This window comes from Dipodomys ordii, unplaced genomic scaffold, assembly GCF_000151885.1.
Source record: "Dipodomys ordii isolate 6190 unplaced genomic scaffold, Dord_2.0 Scaffold14, whole genome shotgun sequence".
Classification (NCBI taxonomy): Eukaryota; Metazoa; Chordata; class Mammalia; order Rodentia; family Heteromyidae; genus Dipodomys; species Dipodomys ordii.
The window spans coordinates 6,116,878-6,140,421 of record NW_012267230.1 but is presented as its reverse complement, the minus strand read 5'-3'; the positions used below and the strand labels follow the sequence as shown (position 1 = coordinate 6,140,421).

Genomic DNA, 23,544 nt, shown 5'->3' with positions numbered 1-23,544 from the left:
AGCCAGGGTGCTGAAAGCTCAAGACTGTCCCTGCGACCTGATTATCAGAGTCCTGACAATTAGGTTTCCGGTCCCCTGGCCTTTCACTGATACCTACTTTTGATCTGTTCGAAGGACTAGCAAGAAACCAGCATGAAGATCCCAGAAGTAATCCATTTGTATAAGGCTTTAAGTGGTTTCAAAATACACAGTTTCTTTCCCATCATAATCCCGTGAAGAAAGCAAAATAGCTTCACGTTATAAGAAAAGTGAATCCTGGCGCCAATGTCTCACGCTTGTAAATCCTAGCCACTCAGAAAGCTGAGATCTGGAGGATAGCATTTGGAAGCCAGCCAGGGCAGAAAAGTCTACAAGATTTCCACCTCTAAAATCACCAGCTGAAGGTGTGCTCAACTGGTAGAGTCCTAGATCTGAACAAAAATTTGAGAGGCAGGCACCTGTGGCTCACTCCTGTAATCTACAAAGGAGGTTGAGATCTGTGGATCATGGTTCAAAGCTAGTCCGGGCAGGAAAGTCCATGAGACTGTTACCTCCAGAAAAAGCCGGAAGTGTCGCTGTGGTTCATCTAGCCTTGAGTACAAGAGTCTCAGGGAAAGGACCAAGGCCCTGAGTTCAAGCCCCAGGATGGGCAAAAAAATAAAAAGTTGAGTGAAACAGCTAAAAGCCCTGAGTTCAAGCCTCTATACTGGCATTCACCAAGAGAAACAGAACAAGAATCTATGATTATCATGTGTATATGTATATATATATATGTGTGTGTGTGTGTGTGTATTGATATATATGTACATATAACACGTTATAGATTGTTTTGTTAGATGTATGTATGTGATTGGAATCCAGGTATGTGATTGACTGCAAATAGGTCCTTTTGGTGTTTTGGGGTTTTTTTGGTCAGTTGTGGGGCTTGAACTCCAGGTTTGGGCGCTGTCCCTGTGCTCTTCAGCTCAAGAGAAGCACTCCACTGCTTGAGCCACAGCGCCATTTCCGGTTTTCGAGTGGTTTATTGGAGATAAGAGTCTCATGGACTTTCCTGATGGGACTGGCTTTGAACCATGATCCTCAGATCTCAGTCTCCTGAGTAGCTAGGTTGACAGGCCTGAGCCACCAGCGCCCTGCTGGATCTTTTTGTTATATGAAATCTTTGGAGTGTTTAAAAGCATGTTCTCTTGGTAGAGCAAGGATAAAAAGTTCAAGTTAAGCTGGGTGCTGGTGGCTCACGCCTGTCAACCTAGCTACTCAGGAGGCTGAGATCTGAGGATCATGGTTCCAAGCCGTCCCAGGCAGGAAAGTCTGTGAGACTCATCTCCAATTAACACCAGAAAAAACAGAAGTGGTGCTGTGGCTCAAGTGGTAGAGTGCTAGCCTTGAGCTGAAGAGCTGAGGGACAGTGCCCAGGCCCAGAGTTAAAAAAAAAAAAAAGTTCAAATTATCCTGCAATTAGCATACTCAGCAGCCTTCCCTGGAGAAGTAATTTGAAGCTCAAGGTAGCAGGGGCTGGGAAGGTGGCTCAATGGTAGAGTGCTTGCCTTGCATGCCTGAGGCCCTGGGTTTCGATTCCTCAGAACCACATAAAGAAAAAAGGCGGAAGTGGCGCTGTGGCTCAAGTGGTAGAGCGCTAGCCTTGAGCTGGATAGCACAGGGACAGCGCCCAAACCTGGAGTTCAAGCCCCACGACCGGACCAAAAAAAAAAAAAAAAGAAACTCTAAGTAGCTAAGCAGTGTAGTTCACACCTGTAATACTATTCAGTGTTAGGTTTTTTTAAAGAAGAGGTTGCTGAGTAAGAACCATACCACATAAGTGGTATTCAGGTAAGGGGTAGGTTTATTCATCGTTCTGGCTGGCATTCCACACCTCTGAGAAAGACCTGGAAAAGAGAGTGTCTGGGCCTGGGATAGGTCTTATCTAGGATATGGGCAGAGAAAGGTGTGGCCACATCAAATTCAGATGTGACCTCAGCAGATGCAGATGTGACTTCTTCCAGGTGTGCCAGTTGCCTAGGTAACGCAGGTACTGGGCGGAGACTTTGCAGTGAGGAGGGTGGAGTCTGCTCACCATCCAGGAGAGGACCTTACATTCAGGAGGTTCATATCTGAAGGTCACAATCCAAAGCCAGCCCAGGCAGACAAATCCAAGACACTTATCTCCAACTAACTACCAAACAGCCAAAAGTGGAGCTGTGGCTCAAGTGGTACAGCACTGGCCTTAAATGAAAAATCTAAGGAACAGCAGCCCTGCCCTGAGTTCAAGCCCCAGTACTAGCACCAAATAATAGGAGGGGGAAGGATTGAAGAAATGGGAGAACCAGGCAGGCTGATCTCACCAGGACGTCTCACCCCCTCCCTCCACCCTGCTGGCAGCGCCGAGTGTCAAAGGGGATGGGGAGTAGGCGTGCCACCGGATATGGAGGGGCGGGATTTCCGGTGGAGGAGACTCGAAAAAGCGCGGGAAGAGGCGTGGCCAGAAGAGAGAGAGGCAGACCGATTGAGCAGGTCGCCGTCTTGGACTGGTGTCTTCCTCGCGGGGACTGCAGAGAGACCTGGGCCAGAAGAGAGGCCCGGGAAGCCTGGGCCGATCTGAGTGGAGACCCAGGCTGGGAGAGAGGCGAGACCTGTGGGAAAGAGGGTAAGGAGGAAAAAAGGAGAGAAAACAACTCTCCCCTTGGAGGTTGCAGCTGCTCCTAGTTCTGCAGTAGCCCAGGCCAGGGCTATACCGATTAATAAAAGTCCTTTGTTGCCTTTAATTGTGCCTCGATGGATTTTCTCCTGGTGAGTTATAACAGAAATCATCATAAGCCAGCTGTGAAGTTAAGTATGGAATAGTAATTTCCATCTATAACTCTCCCTTCCCCCAGGCCCAGAACACAGAAGACAAAAATAAATATCTGGGGCTCTCTCACTCTTCAAGACATACAGCTGTGAGCAAAAAATACTTGCTTTATCGTTTCCTAGGGGCAGTGCTCAGGACAGGAGGTGCTGTCAAGTGGGGCCTACTTGGTTTTTGTTTTGTTTTTTTGCCAGTCCTGGGGCTTGAACTCAGGGCCTGGGCACTGTCCCTGAGCTGCTGTTGCTCAAGGCTAGCGCTCTACCACTTGAGCCACAGCGGCCACTTCCAGCTTTTTCTGTTCATGTGGTACTGAGGAATCGAACCAGGGCATCAGGCATGCGAGGCAAGCACTCTACCACTGAGCCACATTCCCAGCCCCCACTCAGGTCTTGAGTGTCTGCTGCAAGGTTGCCATGGCAAACAGCACTAGGAAAGAAAATACCAGGCCCATCACTGGCCTGCTTGAACCAGCTAGAAAATGCCAACCCAGATCTCTGCGTCTGGCTGAGAACCACACATATCTCACTGGAGGCACAGGGCCAAAAGACTGCAAGGCTGCCAGGAGCACTGGACATTGAGTTGGTAGCCATGGTGACAGAGTGGTTCCAGCATTATGACAGGTAATCTTTCCTAACAGATTACAAATGGTTTTTTGAGACACTTCTCAATCTTCTTTTTTTCTTTTTTTTTGGTGCCAGCCCTGGATCCATACCTGAGCTTCTTTTCACTCAAGGCTGATGCTCTCCACATGAGCCACAGCTCCACTTATGGGCGCTGTCCCTCAGCTCTTCAGCTCAAGGATAGCGCTCTACCATTGGAGCCACACACCACTTCCAGCTTTTTCTGCCTATGTGGTGCTGAGGAATTGAACCCAGGGCCTCATGCAGTTGAGGCAAGTGCTCTACCACTGAGCCACCTTCCCAGCCCCACTTATGGCATTTTTTAGTGGTTAATGACATTAGAATCTCACAGACTTTTCTGGACTGGCTTTTCAAACTATGATTCTCAGATTTCAGCCTTTCGAGTAACTACCAGTATCCATCCCCAATCTTTTTGTCTTTTTCTCTCTTTTTTTTTTCCACCTGTTCTGGGCTTGAACTCAGGGCCTGGGCACTGTCCCTGAGCCTCTTTGTGCTCCTGGGTAGTGCTCTAGCCCTTGAGCCACAGCGCCACTGCTGGCCTTTTCTGAGTAGTTTATTGGAGATTAGAGTCTCATGCCAGGCGCCAGTGGCCCATGCCTGTAATCCTAGCTACTCAGGAGGCTGAGATCTGAGGATCATGGTTCAAAGCCAGCCCTGGCTTTAATCCTCTTTTTTTTTAAATGTTAGTTATTTTTAGATAGGGTCTTAAACCTTTTGCCCAGGCTGGCAAGGACGGAGAACCCTCCCAATCTCTTCCTTCTAAGTAGCGGGGATTATGTGAGCCTCTGCCACAGCTGTCATATTCTTGTTTTGTTGGGGGTTTTTTTTGGGGGGGTCCAGTCATGGGGCCTGAACTCTGGGCCTGGGCGCTGTCCCTCAGCTCTTCAGCTCAAGGCTAGCACTCTACCACTTGAGCCACAGCACCACTTTGGCTTTTTTCTTTTTGCTTATGTGGTGCTGAGGAATCGAACCCAGAGCCTCATGCCTGAAAGGCAAGCACTCTACCACTGAGCCACCTTCCCGGCCCCTGTCATATTCTTTAAGGGCTCCAGAGTCTCTATCTCTAAAGAAAATAGAGAAGGGAAGAGAAAGGCGACAGTTCATGAGGTGAAGAAACTTGTTTATGCTTAATACTGCAGATTTGACTCTAACATGAGAAACATATAACACACATTTTATTCTCACATTCACTTGCAGTTTTGACCAGAAAGGGCATATAAGACTACTAACAAGCCAGGCACTGGTGGCTCACACCTGTAATCCTAGCTACTCAGGAGGCTGATATCTGAGGATCACAGTTCAAAGCCAGCCCACGCAGGAAAGTCCATGGAGACTCTGATCTCCAATAAACCACCAGAAGAATGGAAATGGTGCTGTAGTTCAAGTGGTAGAGCACTCACTAGCCTTGAGCTGAAGAGCTGAGGGACAGCACCCAGGCCCAGAGTTCAAGCCCTACAAGGAAAAAACAAAACTACTAACAAAAGTTCTAGGGGCTGGGAAGGTGGCTGAGTGGTAGAGTGCTTGCCTTGCATGCCTGAGGCCCTGGGTTTCATTCCTCAGCACCATATAAGCAAAAAGGAAAAGGCCGGAAGTGGCCCTATGGCTCAAGTGGTAGAGCGCTAGCCTTGAGCTAAAGAGCTGAGGGACAGCGCCCAGGCCCAGAGTTCAGGCCCCACGACCAAAAAAAAAAAAGTTCTGTTTTTCTTTCTAGGGCAACTAAAATGAAAATGATACTTTTCCCCCACGGCTAAAGATTGTACCCAGGGTCTTACACTTGCTATTTAGGCAAGTACTCTACCAAGAAGCTAATCTCCAAACCATTGTTTGTTTGTTTTTTTTTGCCTGTCCTAGGGCTTGAACTCAGGCCTGGGCTCTTTCTCTTAGCTTTTTTGCTCAAGGCTGACACTCTACTACTTGAGCCACGGCTCCATTTCTGGCTTTTTGATAGTTAATTGGAGATAAGAGTCTCATGGACTTTCTTGCCTGGGTTGGCTTTGAACCGTGATCCTCAGATTTCAGCTTTCTGAGTAGCTAGGGTTATAGGCGTGAGCCACTGGCACTTGGCTTTTCTTTTTTAACTGGCTGTCTCAAGGCAACTACCTTGAGTAGTGTCATCAACTTATAAAATTTTGGGTTTTCTAGGAGTTACACTTTTTTGTTTCTAGTACTGACAAACTGTACCAATGTACCGCTAAGCTATTATAACACCCTCAGCCCTGTGTGTGTGTATGTGTGTGTGTGTATGAGTGTGCACACCAGTATTGAGGTTTGAACTCAGAGCCTTTAGCTCTCTTGGGCCTTTTTCCATTCACAGGTGGTACTCTACCATTTGATCCATAGCTCCAGTTCTGGCTTTTTTTTTGGGTGAGGGGGCCCTGTCATGGGGCCTGAACTCTGGGCCTGGGCACTGTCCCTCAGCTCTTCAGCTCAAGGCTAGCATTCTACCACTTGAGCCACAGCACCACTTCTGGCTTTTTTCTTTTTGTTTATGTGGTGCTGAGGAATCGAACCCAGGGCATCAGGCATGCAAGGCAAGCGCTCTACCACTGAGCTCTACCCAGCTCTACCCAGCCCCAAGTTCTGGCTCTTTGCTGGTAAATTGAAAATGAGATCTCATGGACTTTTCTACCAAGGCTGGCTTTGAACCTTGACCATCAGACAGATTTCAGCCTCCTGAGTAGTTAAGATTACAGGTGCAGAGCTGAGATAGTTCATCTTGAGTGTCAACTTGATGAGATTGACACCTAGGAGATTAGTATAGCCAACCCCTTGTGTGTCTGTGATTCTTTGCCAGAGAGTATTTATTAAAACTGGACCTAAATATGGGTTGCACTATTCTGGACAGAATAAGAGGCAGAAAAGGCTGGGCACCAGTGGCTCGTGCCTGTAATCCCAGCTACTCGGGAGGCTGAGATCTAAGGATCATGGTTCAAAGAGCTGGGGGAGGAAAGTCCCTGTGAGACTTTAGCCTCCAATTAAAACCACTCAAAAAACCAGAAGTAGCCAGGCACCAGTGGCTCACGCCTGTAATCCTAGCTACTCAGGAGGCTGAGATCTGATGATCACGGTTCAAAGCCAGCCCAGGCAGGAAAGTCCATGAGACTCTTATCTCCAATAAACCACTCAAAAACCAGAAGTGGCGCTGTGACTCAAGCGGTAGAGCGCTCGCCTTGAGCTGAAGAGCTGAGGGACAGCGCCCAAGCCCAGAGTTCAAGCCCCACGACTTGAAGTGGAGCAGCAGCTCAAAATGGTAGAGAACTAGCCATGAGGAGACATCATGACCTCAGGGACATCACCCAGGCTGAAAAAAAGGAGGGGAGGAAGAAAAGTAAAAAGCCACCCCTTCAAAGTGGGCTTCCAATAACAGTAGTTTTATGACTTTCTAATTTGGATAATATAGAAATTGGCACCAACCACAGGGATTTAGTTTATGACCAGTTTATTCTGGCTGGGAATGCACCAGAACCTGCACAGAGCTGGGGTTTTTTGTTTGTTTTTTGGATCCCACAGAAGTATATATATATATATATACACACACACACACACACACATATATATATATATACACACACACACACACATATATATATATGTATATATAAAGACCATGAGCATATACCATGCCCTGCAATTTACATGTAGTCTTTTATTGTGTGTGTGCAGTCCTGGGGCTTACCTCGGGCTTTTTTAAAATTAATTATTGCTAAGAGTCTCATGGACTTTCTTGCCCAGGCTGACTTCAAACTGCCATGCTCAGATCCCAGCCCACTGAGTAGTTAGATGACAGGTATGAGCCACCAGTGCCGAGCTCTACATGTAATTTTTTGTGTGATAATACTTGTTGTAAAACAGATAACAAGGCTGAGACCTGAGGATCATCAATCAAAGCCATCCTGGGCAAGAAAGTCCATGAGACTCTTATCTCGAATTAACCACTAAAAAGACAGAAATGGAGCTATGATTCAAATGGTAAAACTTTAGACTTGAACAAAAAAGCTAAGACATGATACCCAGGCCCTGCATTTAAGCCCCAATATCATCATCTTCATCGTCATCATCATTATCATCATCATCAATGACTGCGTTAGCCACAACTAGTTGCATGGCTCTGGACAACCACAAGAGGGCAGTAATGTCCAGGTGGCATGAATATTTTCACCCTGCCAGAGCACAAAAGGAGGGAAAATTGGAGGTAGGAATACTAAAATGTGTGTGTGTGTGTGTGTGTGTGTGTGTGTGTGCATATGTATATACTTTCTCTTGTTTATTTATTTATTTGTTTATTGCTGGTCATGGGGCCTAAACTCTGGACCTGGGTTCTGTCCCTCAGCTCTTCAGCTCAAAGCTAGCGCTCTACCACTTGAGCCATAGCGCCACTTCCAGGTTTTTCTGTTTATGTGGTGCTGAGGAATAGAACCTAGGACCTCATGCATGCAAGGCAAGCACTCTACTACTGAGCCATCTTCCCAGCCTCTCCATTTATTTATTTGTTTATGCTGATCCTGGAGTTTAAACTCAGGGCTTGGGCCCTGTCCCTGAGATTTTTTTTTTGTTCAATCCTAACACCCTAGCACTTGAGCCACTGCTCCATAAATGGCTTTTTGGTGCTTGATTGGAGATGAGTCTCACAGACTTTCCTACCTAGGCTAGGCTTCAAAGTATGATCCTCAGCTCTCAGCCTCCCAAATAGCTAGGATTCCAAGTGTGAGCCACCAGTGCCCAGCTATACATACTAGTTTGTTGTTGTTGTTAATGGTAGGATTTGAACTCAGGACCTGGGCATTGTCCCTGAGCTGTTTTGCACAAAGCTAGTGCTTACCACTGAGCCACAGTTCCACTTCCAGTTTTCTGGTGGTTAATTGGAGATAAGGGTCTCTGCATTTCCCACCTAGGCTGGCTTCAAATTGAAATCCTTAGATCTCAGCCTCCTGTATAGCTAAGGGTTACAAGTGTGAGCCACCAGCACACTTTTATTATGCATAGTGGTGATTTTTACAATTAGAGGAAATTAAAACTATCAAATTCTACAACATGCAATACTCAACTATAATATAATGTAAATTCCAATAGTCTATCAAATCAACCCAAATGAATACAGCTCTTTGCATTAATTATAGTATATTTAGCTACATGGGACAGGACTCAGAAGCAATGCACAGTGTATGTTTCAGGCTTACACAACTAAAACAGCTCCTGGTCCCAAGTGAGAAATCTGGAGTTTTAGGGTGTAAGGGTGCAATAATACTAAGACATCGGGGAGCCACAACTCATGCTTGTAATACTACTTAGAAGGCTGAAATCTGAAGAGTGTGTTATGAAACCAGCCCAGGAAATAATGTTCATGAGACTCGTATCTACAATTAAGCCACCAAAACCAAGCTGGAAGTGGAGGTGTGGCTCAAGAGGTAGAGTGCCAATCTTGAGTGAAATAGCTAAGGGACCGCATTCAGGCCCATAGTTCAAGCCCCAGTACCAACATCAGAGAAAAAGAAGAAGAAGGAAAAAAAGAACTGAAGACAGATTTATCCTTAAGCTTGTCACTGAAAGCAAGTATATGGCACACAGTATCAGCCTGATTGCTAACCAATAAGCAATGGGTTTTAGTAGCCAGGCACTGTGATACATACCTGTAATCCCAGCTCTCAGGAAAACTCAAACTGGAGGTCTGTGAATTTGGGTTCAGTCTGAGCAACATATCAACACCCTTTCTTAAAGAATCAAATAGGGGCTGGGAAGGTGGCTCAGTGGTAGAGTGCTTGCTTACCTTGCATGTATGAAGCCCTAGGTTTGATTCCTCAGTACCATATAAGCAGAAAAAGCCAGAAGTGGCACTGTGGCTCAAGTGGTAGAGGACTAGCCTTGAGCCGAAGAACTGAGGGACAGTGCCCAGGCCCAGAGTTTAGGCCCACAACTAACAAAAAAAAGAATCAAGCAAATAAATAATAGGATTTGTTTTCATAAATTGAGTTGTATCTATGGACTCATTCCTGTCAATCAAAACTGTTCTTTATTTCTTTTTGCCAGTCCTGGGGCTTGAACTCAGGACCTGGGCACTGTCCCTGAGCTGCTTTTGCTCAAGGCTAGCGCTCCACCACTTGAACCACAGTGCCACTTCCAGCATTTTCTGTTTATGTGGTACTGAAAATCGAACCCAGGGCTTCATGCATGCTAGGCAAACACTCTACCATTAAGCCACATTCCCAGCCCTGAAAACTGTTCGTTTTTTTGTTCTTTTCAATACTTTAATTCACTTTTGTGCCATTCTATATGTTTAATTCCTAATTAGCATATTACCATAAAAATCTTTTCCAGGGGCTGGGAAGGTGGCTCAGTGGTAGAGCGCTTGCCTCACATTCATGAGGCCCTGGGTTCGATTCCTCAGCATCACATAAACAGAAAAAGCCAGAAGTGGTGCTGTGGTTTAAGTGGTAGAGCGCTAGCCTTGAGCTGAGGGACAGCGCCCAGGCCCAGAGTTCTGGCCCCATGACTGGCAAAACAAAAAAAAAAATCTTTTCCAAATATTTAAAACTCTGTTGAGAATTCCCAATGAACCTCCCCGTCTCCCTCTCCCTCCCCTTCCCCCTCTCCTTCTCCCTCTTCTTCTCCCTTCCCCTCTCTGGTACTTGAGATCTCACTTACCTCTACCTGTGGCTTTTTGCTGGTTAATTGTCTGTCAGAGTCTATGTCACATTTATCTGCCTAGGCTGGTTTCAAACCATGATCCTCAGTTCTTAACCTCTTAACCTCTGAGTAGCTAGTACTACTGCCTAAGGCACCAGTGGCCAGCTTTTATTTATTTGTTTGTTTGTTTGTTTGACTGGTGTGGTGTGGTTGCTCATTATTTGGGGACTGGTCAGGCACAGCTGTGTCATTGTTACTTGAGAATCTTTTCAGCTGAGGTCACCAGATGTTTACCTATCAGTCCTGTCCTTCCGGGATCTGAGGTGACTACAGGATATAGGGGCTCAGAGCCCAGGAAACAGGTCCAAAATGCACATGGGGTACCAAGTGTTTCTCCTGCTTTTCATTATCTTTTGGACATTTGCAAGCCCAAATGAAGAGTCAGTGCTTGTAACAAAAGCAGCATTTAAGCACTTGGTATAAAAGTGACTGAGGGGGGCTGGGAAGGTGGCTCAGTGGTAGAGCGCTTGCCTTGCATGCCTGAGGCCCTGGGTTCGATTCCTCAGCACCACATAAGCAAAAAGAAAAAAGCCGGAAGTGGCGCTGTGGCTCAAGTGGTAGAGTGCTAGCCTTGAGCTGAAGACCTGAGGGAGAGCGCCCAGGCCCAGAGTTCAGGCCCCACGACTGGAACCAAAAAAAAGTGACTGAGGGGCTTGGAATGTGGCTTAGTGGTAGAGTACTTGCCCAACACATATGAAGCCCTGGGTTTGATTCCTCAGTACCATATAAAGAGAAAAAGCCGGAAGTGGCTAAAGTGGTAGAGTGCTAGCCTTGAGCAAAAGCAGCTCAGGAAAAGTACCCAGGCCCTGAGTTCAAATCCCAGGACTGGCAAAAAAAATGTGACTACGGGGTGCCAGTGGCTCATGCCTGTAATCCTAGCTACTCAGGAGGCTGAGATCTGAGGATCATGGTTCAAAGCCTGCCTGGGCAGGAAAGTCTGTGAGACTCTTATCTCTAATAAACCACTAGAAAACCAGAAGTGGCGCTGTGGCTCAGGCAGTAGAGTGCTCACCTTGAGCTGAAGAGCTGAGGGACAGTGCCCAGGCCCAGAGTTCAAGCCCCATGACCGACCAAAAAAATAAAGTGACTGAGACCAGCCACCAGTGGCTCACATCTAATCCTAGCTACTCAGGAGGCTGAGATCTGATGATCATGGTTTAAAGTCAGCCAAGGCAGGAATATCCATGAGACTCTTATCTCCAATTAATCACAGAAGAAGGCAGAAGTGGTGCTGTGCCTCAAGTGGTAGACTGCAAGCCTTGAGCAAAAAAAGCTCAGGGACAGTGCCCAGGTCCTGAGTTCAAGCCTCAGGACTGGCACAGATAAGCAAACAAACAAATAAAAGTGACTGCGCATCTGAGATCAGCACAGGCCCTCGGGGACCCCAATTCTGTAGGGGATGTGTCCCTCCCGGGGAAGTTGAGTATGATCAGAGGCAGCTTGAAAAGGAGAGGGTACTGGGGAGATAGGGTGATCATGATAGCACATAATATTATGAAACTCACTAAATACCATTTGAGAAGGGGGGAGGAGAGGACAGAGGATGCAGAGTATAATAAAGGTAGTGAATTTAATGAGGCCATTGGACACATTTATGGAAATATCCCAATCCTTTTGGTCAAATCAATGTATGCTTAAAAAAACAAAAAAGAGTCTGAGCAATGAAAGAAGACTGACAGTTGATTGTTGGCTTGTTGGCATGATTAGACTGGAAAGCACCTAGGATATTAGTAAATCTCACCTCTGAATGATTCCAAAGGATTCATTAAGAAAGAAACCCATCCTGGAGCCAGGCCCCAGTGGCCCATGCCTGTAATCCTAGCCACTCAGGAGGCTGAGGTCTGAGGATCATGGTTCAAAGCCAACCCAGGCAGAAAAGTCTGTGAGACTCTTATCTCCAATTAACCACCAGAAAACCAGAAGTGGTGCTGTGGCTCAAGTGGTAGAATGGTCACCTTGAGTTGAATTGCTGAGGGACAGTGCCCAGGGTTCAAGCCCACGACCAACAAAAAAAAAAAAAAAGGAAGGAAGAAAGAAAGAAAGGAAGGAAGGAAGGAAAGAAAAAAGAAAGAAGGAAGGAAAGAAAGAAAGAAAGAAAGAAAGCCAGCCTGGTAATAGGGGGCACTATGACATAGACTAAGGGCCCAGACAGAATAAAATGGGAAGATCAAGAAAACTCCACATTTGCCTATAATCCTTGCTACTCAGGAGGCTGAGATAGGAAGATCACAGTTCAAAGCAAGCCTGTGGAGGAAAGTAGGAGAGACTCTTATCTCCAATTAACTACCAGAAAACTGGAAGTGGTACTGTGGCTCAAAGTGGTAGAGCTCAGTCCCTGAGTTCAAGCCCCACAACTGACCAATACAATAAAGGTATTTCAACTATATTCACCCTATCCATTCACCCTCCCTCCTCCTGCTGACCGCCCCCCCCCAATTCATTCTATTGTTCTGGGTGTTTTGTTTATTTGTTTTTTTAGACAAGGTCTCACAACATAACCCAGGCTGACCTCAAACTCTCAATTCCTCTACCTCAGCTTCCTGAATGCTGGGATTACAGGCATGCACCACCATGCTCAGCTAAGGGCACACCAATTTTACAGCAGATACAGGGCCATCTGGCTTAGCTAATGCTGAGCTTATATGGCTTTGTTCTTAATTGGTAAAAATAGTCTTCCACCCCTTCTTCTCAGTGCCTTTAGTGGGTTTTTTTTGTTCATTAGTTTTCAATGCTGGAGTGTGGAAACCATGGTCTCCTATTTGCTAGGCAGCGTTGTACCACTGAGCTACTTTCTCAGCCTGACCGTAAGACAGTGTATTTGTGGGTGGTACTGGGGAATCAAGCCCAAGGTCTCCCAGGCTTAAGCACCCCCTTTTACCACAGTTATACCCCAAGCCCAGAAACAGCAACAACAACAACAAAAAAAAAATTCTGTACTATCTGAAGAATGCCAATTTTTTTCTGGGTCAGTGATAATCAACCTGTTTAGTGAGAAGGGCAATTCAGAAAAAAAGTAACCTGTTACCAAATGTTTTTCAAAGAAACTATCTCTTTTATCAGGAAATGTAATAGCCACAACTTTGCTTAAGCCTGTTTTCCTTGTTTTCCCAAATGCTCAAGTGTTTCGTTATTTTGGCTGAACTTTCAGCAACCACAGAACACGCATGCCCCGAAGGATATATCTGAGTATCAGATGTAATGCTGCCCATGTCACCAACATTTATGGCCAAAGGAGACATTTGGGAAGCTGAATTCTTCCCTTTTGCCTTCGCTGACCCTGGAATCCATTTAATTGTGAAATATGCTTGGTCTCTTTGCATTTAGGTACAACAGCTCTACTTCACAGTTTACCAAGCACTTGTTATTCTTAGCCAGGTGCCAGTGTTCACACTTGGAATTCTGGGGACTCAGGAGGCTGCAACCTGGAAGATCACCGTTCAAAGCCAGCCTCAGACTCCATTTCCCATTAACCACCAAAAAGCCAGACTTGAGGCATGGAGGAAGAGGAGGATTTTGTGTTGTTTTTTGCTGGTCCTGGGGCCTGGGCACTGTCCCTGAGCACTTTGGCTCAAGGCTAGCACTCTACCACTTGAGCCACAGTGCCACTTCCTGCTTTTTCTGCTTATGTGGTGCTGAGGAGTCAAACCCAGGTCCTCATGCATGCAAGGCAAGCACTCTACCCTGAGCCACCTTCCCAGTCCCTGTCCCTGAGCTTCTTTTTTGCTCAAGGCTAACACCCTACCACTTAAGCCATGGTGCCACTTCCAACTTTTTTTCTGATTAATTAGAGATGAGTCTCAAGGAGTTTCCTGCCTGGGCCTGGCTTTGAATCACCATCGTCATATCCCAGCCTCCTGAGTAGCCAGGCTTACAGGCGTGAGCCACTGGCATCCAGCTGAGGACGTGGTGTTTTAAATGTTAAATGCATTCACATATAGCTGTGTAACTTCTAGAGTCAAGATCTAGAACTTGCCTATTCTCTAGCAGTGTGCTTCTTGCTCCTTTCCTCTTCCAAGTCAGTACCTTCATAGAGGGCCCCTCTCTCTCTCTCTCTCTCTCTCTTTCTCTCTCTCTCTCTCTCAAGAGTGCCACACTCTCAGCCCTTATTGTTAGTTATTTCCCAAATACAATCTCATATTAGGCCTAGACCTCAACTTTCCTAATGCTTCTCAAATAGCTTGGCTGCCAGGTGCCGGTGACTCATGCCTATAATCCTAGCTACTCAGGAGGATGAGATCTGAGGATCATGGTTCAAAGGGGCAGGAAAGTCCATGAGACTCTTAGCTCTCAATTAGCCACCAAAAAAGCCAGACATGGGGCTGGGCCTCAATTAGTACAGTGTCAGCCTTGAGCACATGAAAGCTAAGGAACAGTGCCTAGGCCTTGAGCTCCACAGCCCCTTGCCTGCCCCCCCCCCTTTACTGGCACAAAAGAAAAAGAAAAAAAGAGTCCACCCTAATTATTACAGTACACATGTGAAAATTTGTCACCATTCTAGTGGGTGTGTTATTGTTTTGGTGTGATTTATTTGTTTTTGTTTGGCAGTACTGGGAATGAATCCAAGGTCATAGGAACGCTCTCCCAGAGCTCTAGTTCGGAATCACCTAAAGCTCATGGCTTAAACTTACATTTTTCTCGGGTGAGGTTGAACTACAAAACACTTGACAGACTGACTGACCAACAGACAGACTGAACAGAGCCAAGAGGTGTCAGTCCTCTTGTAGATAATAAAATGGATTCTGTCAGGCTGTGGTTTATTACACAGGAATAGGTAATTGAAACACAGTATTTTGTCCCTTCTGAAAATGAAGCTGTAACTTTGTCTTATTGCTTCTCCAATATCTGGGTTTGAACTACTTTTTTCTTTGTGCCAATATTAGATCTTGAATTCAAGGCTATCCTTTTTCACTCGCAGCTGGGACTCTACCACTTAAACCATGACACCACCTCTGGCTTTTTGTATGTGTTGGTCCTGGGGCTTGAACTCAGGGCCTGGGCACTGTCTCTGAGCTTTTGTGTTCAAGGCACGTGCTCTATCATTTGAGCCATAGCTCCACTTCTGGCTTTTTGGTGTTTAATTGGAAAGAAGAGTCTCACTGACTCTCCTGCCCTTTGAACCACGATCCTAAGATCTCAGCCTTCTAAGTAGCTAAGATGATAGCCGTGAGTTCCCAGGACAGGGCTAGTCAATTGCTTCTTCATTAATCCTTCTTTATTTATTTTATACTAGAAGTGAAACTTGAACTCAGCCTTGTGCTCTTGGTTGGCTTTTTCTTGCTCAAGCTTGCTGATCTACCACTTGAGCCAGAGCCCCACTTCTAGCTTTTTGCAAGTTGATTGGAAATAAGAATATCCTGGATTAAGCCAGGCGCTGGTGGCTCACGCCTGTAATCCTAGCTACTCAGGAGGCTGAGATCTGAGGATCACGGTTTAAAGCCAGCCCGGGCAGGAGAGACCGTGAGACTCCTATCTCCAATAAACCACCAGAAAACCTGAAGTGGCGCTGTAGCTCAAATGGTAGAGCACTCGCCTTGAGCTGAAGATCTGAGGGACAGCGCCCAGGCCCAGAGTTCAAGTCCCATGACCGACAAAAAAAAAAGAATATCCTGGATTACGGGCTGGGAAGGTAGCTCAGTGGTAGAGTGCTTGCCTTGCATGCCTGAGGCCCTGGGTTCGATTCCTCAGCACCACATAAGCAAAAAGAAAAAAAGCTGGAAGTGGCACTGTAGTTCAGGTGGTAGAGTGCTAGCCTTGAGCTGAAAAGCTGAGGGACAGTGCCCAGGCCCAGAGTTCAGGCCCCATGACCAGACCCAAAAACAAACAAACAAACAAAAAAGAATATCCTAGATTTGTTGTCCACAAAGCTGACTTCCAACCACAATTCTCAGATCTCAGACTCCTAAGTAGCTAGGATTACAGGCATGAGCCACTGGGGCCTGGTGACTTTAGTTTTTTGTTTGTTTGTTTGTTTTGGATTTTTTTTAGAGGGCCAGAACTGGAGTATGAACTCAGGGCTTGCATTTGCTAATCATTTGGGCCAAACTTCCAGCTCTTTAAATGTGTGTGTGTGTGTGTTTGTCTGTTTGTCTGTGTGTATGGTTGTGTATGTGTGTACTGTCCAGGACCTTGAACCCAGTGCCTGAATGCTATCCTTTAGCTTTTTTCTTTTAATTTTTGTCAGTTTTGTCAGTTGAATCTGGGGACTGGTGCTGTCCCTGAGCTCTTTGCTCAAGACAAGCACTCTACCACTTGAGCCACATAGCCACTTCCATTTTGCAGTAGTTAATTGGAGGTGAGTGTCATAGACTTTCCTGCCCCAGCTGGCTTTTAACCACGATCCTTAGATCTCAGCCTCCTAAATGGCTAGGATTACAGGCACCAGCCACCAGCGCCCAGTTGTTCCTTAGCTTCATCACTCAAAGTAGTGCTCTACCACTTGAGCCACAGCTCCACTTGTCTTTTGGTTGTTAATTGAAGGTAAGAGTCTCATGGGCCTCACTGACAAAAAAAAAAAAAAAGTCTCACATACTTTCCCACTAGGGCTAGCTTTGAACTTCAGTCCTCAGCTCTCAGCCTCCAGAGCAGCTAGGATTATAGGCATGAGCCACCATCACCTGGCTTAAATGGACTCTTAAGAGACTCAGCATACCATACCAGAAGATGGAGTGACTGTCCCAAGTCAAAGTCCTGAGCGTCTGCACTCTAACCCAGAGAAAGACAGCCTTGCCTGACTGCCCAGCCCCCCTCTGGAACCCTAAGGCTCTGCCCAACCAGCTGCAATCTGTGATCCCTTTGTTGGGATGGGATTGAATTCCCCAGAGCTCCTGTCCCAGCCCTGGCCAGCAGGTCCAGTAACCAGAGATGTGTGAGAAGAAAGGGCCAGTCCATCCATCGGGGCAGCCGCAATCCAAGCAGAGGTGAGCTCTTGGGTGAGTCATGCCAATGAAGGGGCCACCTTCCTAGTCCCTGGGGGGCTGCCATTCAGCCGGGCTTTGTATTACTAAGGACTCAGCCATGGGCCACCCACCTCTTCTTGGATCTTTGATCACAGGGTCCTCAGCAGAGCAAGGACACCCCTCCCCCTCTGTACTCCCATGTGGGTCTCTAGAGGTGTGAGATGCTCTTGGAGTTCTGAGTGGGGCCTTCAGGCTCCCTACTTTCCCCTTCCAGTCCCAGATCCTATCAGATTCCCAGAGATGAGCCCTAGCCAGGGAGGGTGGAGCTGCCCCTGAGACCATAGGGAGTCCCAGCTGCTCCAGGCAGTGACAGAGCTGTGACAGGAAGCAGACTCTCACCCAGCGCCGCCTCCAGCTGCCATGTCCCCGCACCTGTGGCTCCCACTGGCCATCCTGGGTAACCTCGGGGGGGCAATGTTGACATGCAAGGGACCTGGGCACTGGCATCCGGGGAGTTGAGAGGCAAGACCCCTGGGTTTGTTCTTCTTGGACAGATGCAGAATCAATTAGAGGGGGTGGAAGGGAGAGGGATGGTATACCCAAGGTGGGGAAAGGAGACTTGGGTGCTACCAGAAATGAGGGGCTGAAAAGCTCGGGGAGAATCCAGGAGGACACCCAAGTACAGGGGTCCAGCTACTTCCTGCCTCCCTCTGTCTTCCCAGCCATCCACCCCACACCAGGAGCCTTGGAGGACTCAGGTAAGACAGCTGGACTGGGCGGAGGTCAGCGCAGAGGAAGGAAAACTAGATGAGCATCAGGGTGGGTAGGCTGGGTAAGGGCAGGGGCGGAAGGAAGAATCGGAAGATGGGAGTCTGGCAGTTAAGGGCTGGCAATTACCTGTTGTCTTCCTCTCTCCACTCCCCGGCTCCTAGCTTTCACACCTACCCAAGAAGAACCTGAAGATCTGGGTAAGGAAAAGGTTTGGGCTTTTTTTTTTTTTGCCAGTCCTGGGGCTTGAACTCATGACCTGGGTACTTTTCCTGAGCTTCTTTTGCTCAAGGCTAGCACTCTACTACTTGAGCCACAGCATCACCTGTGGCTTTTTCTGTTTATGTGGTGCTGAGGAACCGAACCCAGGGCTTCATGCATGCTAGGGATGCACTCTACCACTAAGCCAAGTTTCCAGCCCTGGAATTTGTTTTTTTCCTCCTTTGTGCTGGTACTGAGGCTGAACTCAGGGACAAGATGCTTTCACTTGGCTTTTTCTGCTCAAGACTGGAACTCTACCACTTGAGCCACACCTCCACTACTGGCTTCTTGGTGGTTAATTGGAGATAAGGGTCTCACAGACATTCCTGCCTGGGCTGGCTTCGAACAGTGGAACCTCAAATCTCAGCCTCCTGAATAGCTAGGATTACAGGCGTGAGTCCCTGGTGTCCAACTGCTGTCATTCTGGGATCTTGAGGTTGAAGCTCAACTGTGCCTAGATTCTGTGTTCTTTGTCTAGAAGGACAAACTGAAGCCGTGTGAAGAATAGATTTTGACCTATTCGTTACTTGAGCGTTTATGTAGGTTTGGGGTTTTTGTTTGCTTGTTTGTTTATTAGTCCTGGGCTTGAACTCAGGGCCTGGGCACTGTCCCTGAGCTACTTTTGTTCAAGGCTCGCGCTCTACCACTTGAACCACAGCACCACTTCGGGCTTTTTCTGCTGATGTGGTGCTGAGCACTGAGCTACCTTCCCAGGCTTCCCAGGTTTTGACCTCCAGGGTTCGCTGTTGCAGACTGCGGCCGCCCAACGCCCTCAGCCCGCATCGTGGGGGGCTCCGACTCGCAGCCCGGGGCCTGGCCCTGGCAGGTGAGCCTGCATCACGGCGGGGGCCACGTCTGCGGGGGCTCCCTCATCGCCCCCTCTTGGATCCTTTCTGCAGCTCATTGTTTCGTGACGTGAGTAGCGTTGTCCGACTCGCCGCTCTCACTCAAAGGCCAACCCCACCCCGCAGCTTGACCCCCTCCCTTTGCTCCCCTTCCTAAGGTTAAATTGCGCGCGCGCGCACACACACACACACACACACACACACACTGGGGTGTCTCATTGTTCTGGGTAAGTTGAGGCCACCAGCAGCCTCCTCTTACTCCTCCACCAAAAATCCCGAGTCTGGATTGTCTTTCCAATGTCCCCATCACCCCCTCCTCCATCTGGGACCGGCCCCCCACCTTCCAGATTCTGTCTCTGCCTCCACCTTTGGTTCCCCCCATCCTCCACCCCCACCTCCCAGCCTTGGTTTAATTGCCTGCACTGAAGTCAGGCCAGGGCACTGTCCCTGAGCGTTTTCATTCAAGGCTGGCACTCTACCGCCTGAGCCACAGCTCCACTGCCGGCTTTTTGCTGGTGAATTGGAGCTAATCCACACCATTTTTTTTTTTTGCCCCGGCTGGCTTCGAACCACCATCCTCGGATCCACCCTTGCAACCCCAATTCTGCATCCGGCTCCGCCCCTCCGGGCGGGGCTCTGACCCCTCCCCGCCCGTCCCGGCGCAGGAACGGGAGCCTGGAGCCCGCGGCCGAGTGGACGGCCGTGCTGGGCGTGCACTCCCAGGACGGGCCCCTGGAAGGCGCGCACGTCCGCGCCGTGGCCGCCATCCTCGTGCCGCCCAACTACAGCAAAGTGGAACTGGGCGACGACCTGGCCCTGCTGCGCCTGGCCTCGCCCGCCAGGCTGGGCCCCGTCGTGCGGCCCGTCTGCCTGCCCCGTGCCTCGCACCGCTTCGCCCACGGCACCGCGTGCTGGGCTACTGGCTGGGGGGACGTCCAGGAGGCGGGTGAGTGGGGCGGGTCCCCGCGAGAGTCCTTGCAGCGTGTCCTATAGGCTGGACAGCGTTTTGTGGGCGGGGTCTAGCGTGTGGGCGGGGCCCCGGGGGCGGGGCGAGGTCTGGTTGTGGTGGACCCGGCTGCTCGTTGTGGGCGTGTCTACCTGGTTGTGGGCGGTGGCCTGTTCGTGGTGGGCGGAGCCACGGCGGGTTGCGGCTGGACCGCTGGAAATTTCCGCAGCTACCTCCTTCCTTCCTCCTCCACTTCCTCCTCCTCCCCACCTCCAGAGTTCTGAAATCGACACTACCGCCGCAGCCCCAGGCCCTCCCGCCCGCCTCGCCATTTCTCCCAGTTGTTCTCTTTGGGGATTTAGGTCTGGCTCGGGTACCCATCTTGTTTCAGGCAAAATGTTTTCTCCCACTCCAATTTCTCCTCCGTTAGTACAGGAAAACAATACTGTACACATCGTGAGGTTGTTGGGTTGTTAGATGAGAAAGACCGTGTGGAGCTGATGACAACAGCGCCCAGCGGAGCCATAATTAATACGGTTTAGATGTTCTTACCTTCAGTAATCCATGCTAAAAGCATCAGAAGATAAGCAAATGTTCCTGCCCTCCTCCCTTCCTCCCTCCCTCTCTCTTCCTGCCATTCTGTCTCCCCTCCTGCTCCTCCCGGCTTACCTACAGTCATTGTTTCTGTGTTTCTTTCTTTCTAGGAAGTGTTAGGGCTTTGCTACACCAGTCAGTGAGTGTTCAAAACAAATCCGCTTTCCTAGAGTTTACGCTTTACTAGATGGGTAGAAAACAAATTCAGGCTGGGCACTGAATTTGTAGCTGGGATTACAGTCGTAATCTTAGCTAATCAGGAGGCTGAAATCTGAGGATCAAAGCCCAGGCAGGACCAATTAGCTACCAGAACTCCAGAAGTGGAGCTGTGGTTTAAAGTGTTGGAGAGCTAGCTTTTGAGCTGAAGAAGCTCAGAGACAGTGCCCAGGCCCTGAATTCAAGCCCCATGACTGACAAAAAAAAAAAAGAAACAACAAATCCAATAAATAAGCAGCACTGTATTCGAAGGTGAAGCAGAGAGAGAGAGAGAGAGAGAGAGAGCCTACTTTTTTTTGTGCGCACCGGTACTGGGACTTGAATTCAGAGCTGAGCACTGTCCCTTAGCTTTTTCCCTCCATGCTGGTGCTCTACTACTTGAACCACACCTTCACATCCAGCTTTTCCAGCTAACTGGAGATTACAATCTCACATACTTTCCTGATTGGGCTGGCTTCAAACCCTGATCTTCAGATCTTAGCTTCTTGACTAGTATTATAGGTGTGAGCCACTAGTATCCAACTTATATGGTACAGTACACTATGACAGGACTCTGAGTTTAATGATCTTAGTTCCTACGTATCTTTTGGTGTTTGGTTGGGGATCTTTTGCCCAGTACCACCTGTACCACAGCTGAGGCTGTGCCGGAATTGACTTGAAGACCTTAGAAAAAAACAAATAGGACAAAGAGGAAATGTGATGGATGGGGTGGGCCTAAGTGCCATGGGGCATCTAGAAGGAGACATGCATGGGGCAGCTGGAAGGGATGAAGCTGAGAATTTCCAAAGGGAAATGGAATGTTACTGCTTGAGTATCTGCTCTCTGGTTCTGTCCCCAGACCCTCTGCCCCTCCCCTGGGTGCTGCAGGAAGTGGAGCTAAGACTGCTGGGAGAAGCCGCCTGTCAGTGCCTCTTCAGCAGGAGAGGCCCCTTCAACCTCACATTACAACTACTGCCGGGGATGCTTTGTGCTGGCTACCCAGAGGGCCGGAGGGACACCTGCCAGGTAAGGCAAGACCCTGCACCTACCTACTTGGAAGACCAGCTCCCTAAATCCCTAACCTATAGGAACCAGCTAAGGAATAGACATCTGCAAAAAAGGCAAGATTGCTGGGTGCCAGTGGCTCATGCCTGTAATCCCAGCTGAGATCTGAGGATCGTGGTTCAAAGCCAGCCCAGGCAGGAAAGTCCATGAGAGTCTTATCTCCAGTGAACTACCAGAAAACTGGAAGTGGCACTGTGGCTCAAGTGGTGGAGTGCTTGCCTTGAGCTGAAGAGCTGAGGGACAGTGCCCAGGCCCAGAGTTCAAGCCCCCACAACCAACAAAAGGAAAAAAAAAAAAAGGCAAGATTGCCAATGGAATCAGAGTTGGGAGCATGGCTTAGTGGGAGATTGCATGGCTAACATACGTGAGACCCTAGGGTGAATTCCAGCCTGGAAGGCTACTGACTCACGCCTGTCATCCTAGCTACTCAGGAGGCTGAAATCTGAGGATCAGGGTTCAAAGCCAGCCTGGGCAGCAAAGTCCATGAGACTCTTATCTCCAATTAACCACCCAAAAACCAGAAGTGGCAAAAAATGGTAGATTTCCAGACTTGAGCCAAAAAGTTAATGGGCAGAGGCTGGGAATGCGGATTTAGCAGTAGAGTGCTTACATAGCTTTTATTTTTCTATTTACATGGTACTGAGGAATCAAACCCAGGGCTTCATGCATGCATAGACAAGCATTCTACCACTAAGCCACATTCCCAGCCAGAACAGGTAGCTTTGAGCTTTCTTTATGACCCTCTCATGTTTCCCTAGTTCCTGAGCTGGGTTATAGTGATGACTTAGGGTCAATGTCTGACCTCACCACCGGATGACCCTAACACTATGGTTTCAGCTCTCACTGAAACACTGTTCCCAGCACATTGTTTCTGCTTGCTGTAGATCTTCTTCCTTGCTTGCTTTCCAACCATCCCCTCTTCCTGCTTTTAATCCATCTACCCAAGTAGCTAGGACTGCAGGTGCACACAACTATGCCTGCCTTTGCTGCTTTTCCGATTGCCTGTTTTTGACAGTCTTTCCCTCCTTGGGTGTCTCCCATGTACTTTTTAAAGAACTGAGTGGGCCTAGGGGTGGAGCTCAGTGGCAGAGAGAAAATGCTTAGCATTTGGGAGGCCCTGGGTTCAGCCTCAGCTTAAAACTAAAACAAATAAGCCAAATGCCAATGGCTCATGCCTTTAATCCTGGTTACTGAGGAGACTGAGAGCTGGAGGATCAGGGTTTGAAGCCAACCAAAAAAGTCCATGAGACGCATCTTCAACTAATCAGCCAAAAGCTGGACATAGAGGTGTGGTTCAAGTGGTAGAGTGCCAGCTGAGCAAGGCAGATGAGCAAGCAAGCCATGCAAGTGTAAGGTCCTCAGTTCAAACACCAGTAATACATATGTATGTGTATGATACACAGAAAAAAAGAGTTGGAGCTATTTAGAAACCTTAGATATACCAGAACAATTTCTCACATAAAGAATCATTTGAAGGCTGGGAAGGTGGCTCAGTGGTAGAGCGTTTGCCTTGCATGCCTGAATCCCTGGGTTCGATTCCTTAGCACCACATAAGCAAAAAGAAAAAAGCCAAAGTGGTGCTGTGGCTCAAGTGGTAGAGTGCTCGCCTTGAGCTGAAGAGCTGAGGGACCGCGCCTAGGCCCAGAGTTCAGGCCCCACGACCACACCCCCCCAAAAAAAAGAATAATTTGAGGGGTTGGGAAGGTGGCTCAGTGGTAGAGTGCTTGCCTTGCATGCATGAGGTTCTGGGTTTGATTCCTCAGCACCACATAAGCAGAAAAAAAAAGCCGGAAGTGGCGCTGTGGCTCAAGTGGTAGAGCGCTAGCCT

The 23,544-nt window shown here is 48.2% G+C and overlaps 1 protein-coding gene across 1 annotated transcript in view; it reads left to right on the top strand.

The window, feature by feature from the left end:
• Positions 1-17,462: 17,462 nt before the first annotated feature.
• Prss36 (protease, serine, 36) overlaps positions 17,463-23,544 on the top strand; it is an 11,062-nt gene continuing 4,980 nt past the window's right edge. Inside the window, exons 1-6 of the mRNA XM_013011186.1 lie at positions 17,463-17,499; positions 17,765-17,800; positions 17,975-18,010; positions 18,824-18,986; positions 19,582-19,862; positions 21,511-21,677. Coding sequence (XP_012866640.1) covers positions 17,463-17,499; positions 17,765-17,800; positions 17,975-18,010; positions 18,824-18,986; positions 19,582-19,862; positions 21,511-21,677 — 720 coding nt within the window. The remainder of the gene's footprint in view (positions 17,500-17,764; positions 17,801-17,974; positions 18,011-18,823; positions 18,987-19,581; positions 19,863-21,510; positions 21,678-23,544) is intronic.